The sequence below is a fragment of the Solanum stenotomum genome, unplaced genomic scaffold (assembly GCF_019186545.1).
Source record: "Solanum stenotomum isolate F172 unplaced genomic scaffold, ASM1918654v1 scaffold9649, whole genome shotgun sequence".
Lineage (NCBI taxonomy): Eukaryota > Viridiplantae > Streptophyta > Magnoliopsida > Solanales > Solanaceae > Solanum > Solanum stenotomum.
In genome coordinates, this window is record NW_026037757.1 from 655,713 (window position 1) to 666,323 (window position 10,611).

General features: G+C 32.1%; 2 protein-coding genes across 2 annotated transcripts; both read right to left on the reverse strand.

Moving 5' to 3' along the window:
• Window positions 1–313: 313 nt before the first annotated feature.
• LOC125853114 (uncharacterized) lies at window positions 314–5,584 on the reverse strand. Its single transcript, XM_049532791.1, has 5 exons — window positions 5,447–5,584; window positions 1,560–1,637; window positions 1,411–1,455; window positions 591–688; window positions 314–428 (listed from the first exon to the last, which is right to left on the reverse strand). The coding sequence occupies exons 2-5, from the start codon at window positions 1,611–1,613 to the stop codon at window positions 350–352; spliced, it is 276 nt and encodes a 91-aa protein (XP_049388748.1). The 5' UTR covers window positions 1,614–1,637; window positions 5,447–5,584; the 3' UTR covers window positions 314–349.
• A 3,175-nt stretch (window positions 5,585–8,759) lies between these two features.
• Window positions 8,760–9,888, reverse strand: LOC125853163 (vacuolar iron transporter homolog 1-like). Its single transcript, XM_049532837.1, has one exon. It carries the CDS (start codon window positions 9,773–9,775, stop codon window positions 9,092–9,094), a length of 684 nt encoding a protein of 227 aa, XP_049388794.1. The 5' UTR covers window positions 9,776–9,888; the 3' UTR covers window positions 8,760–9,091.
• Window positions 9,889–10,611: the final 723 nt, after the last annotated feature.

Below are 10,611 nucleotides of genomic sequence, written 5' to 3' on the forward strand. Positions count from 1 at the left end.
TACAAAGAAAAAACTAATGCAATTATACTCATCATTTAAATACTTTATCAATTGAGACACTACATGTATTACACATGAAAGTTTTTCAACTCAAAAAGATAGGAAGAAGTAGTCTAAAAACTTCTGGCAAAAAAGGAGCGAAAAAAGCGGACGGGCGAAGGTAAATAGGAAAAAGTTGAGCCTTCTTAGCGAGCTCACACAAACTCAACTATACGGCAAAATTTAGAGAATGACTTTATTGTCTGTCTACATCAAAGCTAATATCACAAACTTTTAGTAGATCTTTAAGAATTATTAGCTTGGAACTGGTATTTTGGAAATCCTTGCAACAGTTTGCTAGCAGGTAATTTCAAGAACTCTGGCTGAATTTTCGGCCAGTCATCTTCTCGGATTCATGCAGCATGTGATTTATAAGCCCCCTCGCGGCACTGTAATACCAGAGAAAAACAATGGAATGCATCCAATCAGAAGGTGGTTCATGATGTGAACTGGCTACAAGTTATAATTCGTTTGAAAATTTCCATCAGTTTGGAAGACATTCATTTTATTAAAAACAATAAAAGCAAAAACAAGAAGACGGATGAACTTACTCATCCTTCAATTTCTGAATTTTATCTGGATCAGTCTCATGCATATGCTTTTTGAACTGCTGTCTCACCATACCAACAAGAAGCTGTGTGTTATGTTGCTGCAAATCAAGGCCAGACAACTATATAAGTAGCTACTTCTCAAAGGACAATTTGATAGAATTTTTTTATATTCATATCTTTTTTTCAAACTAGTCAAATTTATTTGAAATACTGTAAACAAAATGACAGATCCATGCAATAAAATAAAAAACAAGACTAGCTCTTGCACCAGTGCTTTTGGTTCTACAATTTTTCACATAATAGGTTCTTCTCATGCCCAACGTCCAGCTAAAACTCCTAGGTCTTAAGTTAGGGGAAGCAGCTCTATAACATGTAATAAAGATAAATATATGACAAGATGTATTCTTGTCTTTTGGGGGGGAGGAGGAGGTGTGGGATAGGGGGTGCGAAATTGTCGAGGCACTTCTCAAATCTGTACATCTTTATTGCTGATGTAAGTAAAACTGAGCAATATATTAAAGGACTTAAAGACCATGGGGTTCACTCGAGGGTGTGAGGAAGGGGAATGTGTCATGGAGTTAATTGATAACTTAAGATGGAAGTGAAGAAATTAATACCTAACAGAATCTCTACCTGAGATCACATAAACAAAATGCGCTTAGTATCAACAACCTTAATCATGCATTTGAATTTTAAGGAACCATATGAGAGGATAATCAAACCTCAGTGAATCGTGGGCAAAAGATGACTGAAAAACTTTCTCGACAACAACCAACGCAACTGATATAATTTTAGAGCAGCATAAAGAAGAAAAACATACCTTACTGCCAATGTATTTTGCTCGTCGTAGACACTCTCGATAAAGCTAAGAGAAAATAGCAAAAAGAAAGAAATGCCTACTTAAATCACTTTGAAAGCAATTCTAGAGGCTGCATATATTCAAATAGCTAACCATTAAATGATACTTACTCGGATGGCGTTGTTGGCAAGTTCAGGAGGTAATGCTGTTTGGAGAGATGGCATTATGCAACTCAATTCAAACGGTTCCTATAGAAAAAAAGAGATGTAAGCCCTGTTTCAACGAGGGGATTTGGTTTATCAAGATTGATTCCAATCAAATGAATTCAAATCTGCATGACTGAAATACTTGAAATTGGAAACTAAAATGTATTAACCAATTTGCACACCTTACATTTTCTTGTTGTGGAAAGGAAAAATATATACTTGGAAGACTTACTAAGAACAACACAATACAAATGACTATGAAATAAAATTACATGATGTGGACGTACTAACTTCTCAAAAGTTCTCAACTATTCGTCCAAAATCAGTTCTAACTTGATCAACCAAACAATTGCCCCAATTGTTGTTTTATTATTTTTGAGGGAGGGATCATGGATCAAATTGGAAGTCAAATTTATGTTACTATTAGAGAAGGATGAGTTTCAGGTTAAAAAACTTGATTATCAGTCATTTCATCAAACATCGTGGGTGGATTATCAGGTAGATTTTGAAATTCACAAGCCCAAATCTTCCATAAAAAGGGCCTGTTTTAACAATATTAGTCAATCAATCAACTAAACTTCAATCCTAAACTAATCAAGCCAGCTATCGAAATTCTCTACCACTATTAGAAGGTTCACCATAGTTAAAACTATTTACACCATCGACCAAACATAACCCTCTTCATAACATCTGAGTTCTGGACCGGAGACTTTGTGAAACTCGCATAGGCAAAACTACCTGTTTCAAAAATGAACCAAACCATATCCAAAGAATGCCACAATGATTAAGTTTTTAGTACATATTATGGTGGAAGGTGAATGTGAGGAACAACAAAAACAGTTTCTGAGAACAAATTATAAGCAAACACACACATACAGACACAACACTGGAGTAAAAAGATTCATTTGATTCTAGTTTTGGAAATTAGACAAGTTCTAACAGATAATCAAATCATCTGTTTTTCTTGATAGCAGAAGAGAAGAGAGGAGAGAAAACAAAAAGAAGAAACATACAGTGGCTTTATTGGAGAAAGAAGCAACAGAGCCTGGGTACTATCAGCAGGAGTTCATCAAATTAAAGAAGGTGCAACTGAAGAGGAGTGTCAATTTGGACATTCTCACAAGTCAGATTGGGCTATTAAAACATGACAGATTAACTTGGAATCTTGGACACAGCCCAATTATTTTCGTACTGAGTAACACTAGTTTCGGTATTCCAGTAGTACAATAACCCAGCACTACAATCAATTAAGCCCTTCCAAGATTGTGATAAAGTTGAATCATCTGGTGCATAACAAAGTCCTAAGGAAGCCATAACAGCATCAACAGTTGCCATACTTAAGCTACCTAAGGCAATTCATGAAAAAAGTCATATATGAATTGACCAGATACAATGACAAGCAAAGGGTACTGTAGTACGTAGTAAACGAGACTATGCTAACAAGAATACGATTATCAAGTAAATCAGATAATAACTAAACAGATATTCCCAATGAAAACAATCCAAAGTCCAAACCCAGATTGCTATTCCACAAGGGCATAAAAATTCCAGAATGACAGCTTATGTCTATCGAGTTGAAGTACAAAGACATTTCTAGCATTCTCAACCCCATATCGGCTATGAATGATCCACTTGTAATATTAACACCTTAACTACCAAGATAGGGAACCGATATCCATGAATCTATTTCTTTAGCTTCAAGTCAATCGACTTTAAAAGCCTCCCCCTTTTTTCTTTTCCAACAACTCAAAAACCAAAATCAGAAACAAAAACAATACAACACAGAAAACAGTGTAAACTCATAGTCCGACAACCAGGAAAAAAATAACTTTGCTAATCTTTTGTAAGGATTCTTGAAATTATAAGCCGTTGGAGCTAAACAGACCATGCAAACTGGATTGGAAGGTCAATATGAAAGAGAGGGCATCAAATAAACTAAATTTGCTGTATTAAGATACTCAAACCTAGAAGAATATCCCAAACACAGCACTTGAAGCAAAAAAAGAAAAGAAAATTCTTTAGTGAACCACCAAATCTAAATATCCCAACTAGTTTTATGCATAACATAGGACTCTTACTTCATTACACAACCGGAAAAAATAATTAAAAAGCAAAAACACGCACAAACAGANCAAAAAAAAAATCTTTAGTGAACCACCAAATCTAAATATCCCAACTAGTTTTATGCATAACATAGGACTCTTACTTCATTACACAACCGGAAAAAATAATTAAAAAGCAAAAACACGCACAAACAGACGCAAGTACTTGACTACAACAACAAAATTGATCTGCAGAAATCAAACCTTAGCTGAATTTTATTGTGCGCCGAGCTCTGTTTTTGTATCAGTGGGAGTGAAAAGGTGCTGCCTGTAGAGGATTGGATGCTAAATTTGAAGGTTAGGGTTCAGATCTTTCAAGAAGAGAATTGCCTACTTGCTGGACAAGAGGATTGGATGCTTAATTTGAAGGTTAGGGTTCAGATCTTTCAAGAAGAGAATTGCCTACTTGCTGGACAAGAGGGTTGGATGCTTAATTTGAAGGTTAGGTTTCAGATCTTTCAAGAAGAGAATTGCCTACTTGCTGGACCATTAGTTAAATATGAACCTTCCGCGATGTTGGCTAGAACTAGTGTAGAAAACGGGTGGGTTGGATCAGATATGGGCAGATTAAAATGAGTTGGATAAAAACTGGTTACATTATTCAATCCACCCATACTGAATATGGATATAAAATGGGTTGAAATAGTCAAACACCAGAAAATAAGAATACCAAGCGACCTTGTTAGGTGCATTTTGATTCTTTGCCAGATCCAACTAAAGATCCCAACTTCTTTTTGGAATCAATGGCACTGTAAAGTGTAAACTATAATTCAATGCAAAAGCTGAGCAAAACTTGTAGTTTTACACAAATCATAAACATAATCATCTAGCAATTGGACTTTGAACACTTATCTAAATGGGTATTCAATTATGTTATCCCATTCAACCATGAATCCGCCTTATAATCATGACCACAATAATTACACTTCGCTCTATCAACTCTGTTAGCATCTTTGAACTTCTAAAAATGTTCCTAAGCACTTGGTCTAGATTGTATGGTTTCTCTTTTCTTTGTACCTATACTAGTAGTTTCAACCAAATTTGTAGGTGAAGAAGTAAGTTCGCTTTCAGTTAAACCCACCTCGTTTACTCTACTTATAAGTTCTGTCATCTATGAAAAATTGAATGAAAAGAGAATTAAAAGATGCAAACAGATATACAGATTATAAATTCAACACTGGGATATCTAATTCATCTAAGCTTTCTAGTTTCTATGCCAAAAACCTCTCAAGAATATAGAGTAATCATCTATCCAATCAATGCTTATACATTCCAACCGTAGGCATACATGTAGTAAACTGAAAGAAGGCAGAATCTCAGTGTTCAGTGTTCATTGATTCGAATAATCCTCATTAAGCATGAAAGGAGACAGAATCATAGTCGAAATCGCGATTTCGAAGTGTCAGAAGTACATTCAGATTCGAGTAATTTATTTCAACAATCAATAAATGAACAGAATCTCACACATGTGAATAATCGAACTCAAGGATTCAAGCCTTCAACAAGCAGAAATTGAACTCAGTACCCACGGTTTCAAAGCAGAAATCAGGAGTAGTATTTATTTAACCTAAGGACATGGAAGTCGAAACTTCAGATTCAGAGATACAAATCGAATTCACGGCTTCAACAAGCGAAAACACGCTTTGAATTAGTCTGGATTTAATTATGGCGATTTGTTTTCAACAGCTATTTCTCAATCTTCAGTTATTTCTTTTGAAGGAAACACAATTAAACAATGATGAAATTTACCTCACAATGATGAAGACGACGAGCAGCGGCGACGGCAATCGGCGGCAGCGGGCAGAGACTCTCAGCAAAGCAAGATGAAAATTTTGAAAAATGGGACTTTTTGGAACCCCAGTCTAAAGTCTCAACTCTAAGGGCTCGTTTGGTGCGAAGATAATACCAAATAGTCCTGGATTAAATTATAGTACCACTTAGGGGTCGTTTAGTTTGAATTCAAGTTATGATGAGATTAATTATGATGAGATAAATTATGATGGGATTAGTTATGATGTGATAAGTTATGATGAGATTATTTTTATTGACTTTTTGGTTTGTTGTATTCAAAATAATAAATTTTAAGAACAATTTATTTGCTTACAAAAATATCCTTCATGAATGTAAAAAGTGATGTAACAAAAGGATTGAAAGAGACAATTTTGTCGCTTACTTATTTCATCCCGGGATAAGTTATTCCGGGATTACTATACCACCCAAAGGGAAGGATAACTTATCCCGGTACTAATTATTAATTCCGAGATAAGTTATTCCAGACTTGCCAACCAAACAACAAATTAAGTGGTACTATAATTTAATCCCAGGACTATTTGGTATTATCCTTCACACCAAATGACCCCTTAATTTGTTGTTTGGTTGGCAAGTCTGGGATAACTCTCGAAATTAATAATTAGTATCAGGATAAGTTATCCCTCCCTTTGGGTGATATAGTATGTTCGGGATAACTTATCCCAGGCTAAAATAAGTAAATGACAAAAATGTCTCTTTCAACTCTTTTGTTACATCACTTTTTACATTCATGAAGGGTATTTTTGTAAACAAATAAATTGTTCTTAAAATTTATTATTTTGAATACAACAAATCAAACACTCAATAAAAAATAATTGATCATAACTTATCTCATCATAACTGATCCCATCATAATTTATCTTATCATAATTAATCACATCATAACTTGAATTCTAACCAAACGACCCCAAAGGAGCTGTTTGGTACAAGGATAAATGGATAACTAATTTTTAGATTAATTTTAGCATGAATTTATTATATATTTGATTATGATAATATTGTGGAATAACTTATCTCGAAACTAGTTATTTCAAAATTATAATTTTTTATTTGTTTTACATTGAGGGTCAATAATAATTCTGAAATAATTAATCTAAAATAACTTTTTCCTCGATCAAATGAGCCCTAAGGGGTGTTTGCGTTGTGAGGAAAAATATATAATTGTGTAATATTGTGTATACCATTATATATATATATATATATATCATAACGTATTGAATACATAATTTAGACGTTAAAAAATTTATCAAATTAGAAATATATGTTGCCCAATAGGTACTTATCACATGTAACTTCTGATTGGAGCTCTGTTGAGGTTGTGAATATATATGTACATTGCTAATAACTATATAGTTAAAATTATTTAAAATATCATCTGATGTGCACCTTGTTAAAACGATTCCTCTATAAAATGTTTTAATAAAACTATCATTGAAATCACTATCAGTCTTAATGATACAAATACAATATATGATACAGATTTAGTATCAGTTAAGCGAAAATTATCAATCGTAATGATACCAATACAGTATATGATATTGATTTAGTATCAGTTAAGCGAAAATTATCAGCCGTAATGATACCAATACAATATATGATACTGATTTAGTATCAGTTAAGCGAAAATTATCACCTTAATATGAATTGTAATTATTTGTGAGAGAATAGGTATTTCAGGAATTACTTTTGAATTTGAATTTATGAACTTGTAGTTATTTTAAATTTTATGACCCATTTATCATAGTTTTCCCTTGAATTTATCCGTATCTTCTTTAAATAATAAAGTAATATGCAAAAACAAAAGCTTATGTTTTGTTTTATAGCAACAATTAAATTAAATTCTTATACACCTCAATAATTTACCCCAAAAAGAAGGCCAATCCTTGCAAGACTCCATCATCAGAAAAAGAACAAAAAAAAGCAGAGTTTAAATATAAACATTTTTAGCTCAGTTTAATTAACAATAACGTTGGGATGGAGAGAGGATAATGCAAGCTCTTTTTAAAGCTTATATTAAGTCTAGATTAATGATTTTAAATAGTATTACACACATCGAACATGGATATAAATCGACATATTCAGTGTAATCTCATAAAATGAGGTCTATAGAGCCTAGAGGATAGAGTGTACATAAACATGATCTTTACCTCAAAAGTAGAGCAATTGTTTCTAATAGACTCTTGATCAGTTTAAAAAAAAAAAAGTAAAAATGAAATAATGAAAATAAGGAAAAGAGAGTTACTTTATGCTAGCAAGTTGCGCTAATTCATATTAATACCATCTGTAAAGTTGATTGACCTTTCACGTCAGCTAATGATTTTAAACAGTTACACACATACATACAAAAAAATAAAATGGGAAGTGCTAAATAACCAGAAAATTTAGTAAAAGAAATTATAATTTTTTTTATATTATAAAATAAGTTTTTTTTTTTTTCATTTTTTTAGTTAAAATGTATTAAAGTTAAAAGAGTAAAAATATTTAAAAAGATGAAATAACATAGAAAAAATATCATTCTGGCCAAATTTTGGCCAAAAGATTTTTCCCAAAAAAATGTTGATGGTTACATTTTGTTTTGATATAAATCCCAAGTTTTTGTAGAACTAATTATTAGCCTTATAATATGATGAATTGATGATCATCAAAAAAGAAGAAAGAAGAAGAAGGAACGAAACAAAGATTCTTTAAGGGTGGAAATTAATATATATTATCATATAATGATGCATGCATACATACAAATATTAAGAATACATAGAGACCTATATATATATCCTAGCTATATATAATAACAAAATCTAAACACAAAAAAANAAAAAGAAATAATGAAAATAAGGAAAAGAGAGTTACTTTATGCTAGCAAGATGCGCTAATTCATATTAATACCATCTGTAAAGTTAATTGACCTTTCACGTCAGCTAATTATTTTAAACAGTACATACAAAAAAAAATGAGAAGTGCTAAATGACCAGAAAATTTGGTCAGATAATTAAAAGAAATTATAATTTTTTTTATATTATAAAATAAACTGATTTTTCTCCATTTTTTTAGTTAAAATGTATTAAAGTTAAAAGGGTAAAAATATTTAAAAAGATGAAATAACATAGAAAAAATATCATTCTGGCCAAAAGTTTTTTCCCAAAAAAATGTTGATAGTTACATTTTGTTTTGATATGAATCCCAAGTTTTTGTAGAACTAATTATTAGCCTTATAATATGATGAATTGATGATCATCAAAAAAGAAGAAAGAAGAAGAAGGAACGAAACAAAGATTCTTTAAGGGTGGAAATTAATATATATTATCATATAATGATGCATGCATACATACAAATATTAAGAATACATAGAGACCTATATATATATCCTAGCTATATATAATAACAAAATCTAAACACAAAAAAAGAAAATACTAGTATGGCATTATGCCACAATCAATATTTAGTAGCATATATAACTAGATAAAGCAAGATTTAGCGACAGACAAACTCAGTAGCTTAATGATAAAATCCACCGCTAAAGTTATTTAGCAATAGATTATCAAAAACTATGAATAAGTTCGCGGCTAATTCCAGTTTTTTTTTTCGATTTTAAAGGCCACTAGAACCAATCAATTTTGTCAAGCCATAAGTTATAGCCATGGCCAACCAACCTCCAAACAAAACCCTAGCAGATGACTTGATTGCTGGTGCTTTGCCCAACACAGCTCCTAACCATCCAAACACCATTAAAGCTATGGTGACAGCAGCAACAACAGCTCCAATTCTCACTTTATAATCTCTTATAAAAGATGCAGCCAGTAATGGCACAATTGCACCTACTGAAAATGCTAGAGCTGATGCTGCTGCTGCTTGTGCTGGATTTGGCAAGACATTTTTTTCGTCCTCGTTATCTCCTTCGATTTTATTTCTTCTTTTATTATCTCTCTTCATTTGAGCAACTTCTATATCGAGTTGAGAATAAACAGAGACAAATTCTCCTATAGCCATAGAACATGCGCCGGCCACTAGGCCGGCGAATCCAGTAAGGATCATGACTTTTATGTCCTTTTTCACAGCACCAATTCCCATCATTAATGATGCGGTTGAAACCAACCCATCATTGGCTCCGAGCACAGCTGCTCGGAGCCATTGGGAACGTTTTGAGTAGTCAAACTCTTTTTCTTCTACTTGTTGATGATCTAGGCTTATTTGTTGTTGCTCCATATCATGATTCATAGAGAGAGTGAACTTAGATTCTTGTTGAGTATTATTACTTGCTTGGTTTGATGCCATAGTTGTTCTTTTTTTTCTTTCTTATTTTTTGGATGAAAATGTGAATAAAAATGAATTGGAAATAACTAATTTATAGTAGACAAAAGAGTGAAGAACAAGTAGATGATTGTGCTTGACACACGCCAATAATGCTAGGTATTTATAGAAAGAATTTTTTTTATTGTAGTAGTGGAGGAAAATGTGGGGACTTGTATGAGCACTAACATATAAATTAGTTATTTCCAAATCATTTTTATTCACATTTTTCATCCAATTATTCACATTTTTTTTTATTTTTTCTTTTATTCTTATGATGGAGTCTTGCAAGGATTGGACTCCTCTTTTTGGAGTAAATTATTGAGGTGTATAAGAATTTAATTAGAAGGTATCAGCAACAACTGGTTTTATTACGGGACAGCTCATGATGTTCATTTTAATTGTTGCTACAAAAATTTGCATGTTACTTTATTTAAAGAAGAATGAAAGAAGGGTTTCTTTGATATACTTTTTCTTTTTTCCCGAAAGAAAGTCCTTTTAAGGAAATAGTTAAAATGTTGTCCTTTAATTTTTTATCATTTCTAGTTCACACAACATCTAGAAAAAGACCAAAATTGTTGCTGAAATTAATGATAAAATATTTATAACGATATTTAACTTATTCATAACTATAAAGAGATCTTAAAAGGAGAAAAACGAGGGAAAAAATTAAAATCTTTAACATGAAGAAGAAAATGGTTTTCTAATTTTTGTGCTAATCTAGGGATTGGTTTCTCATTTATGTGATAAAAAAGGAGAAACTTTAAGGCATTGAGTTGCACCAAAATTAGGACGTCACGAATAAGGCATGACAAATAAAG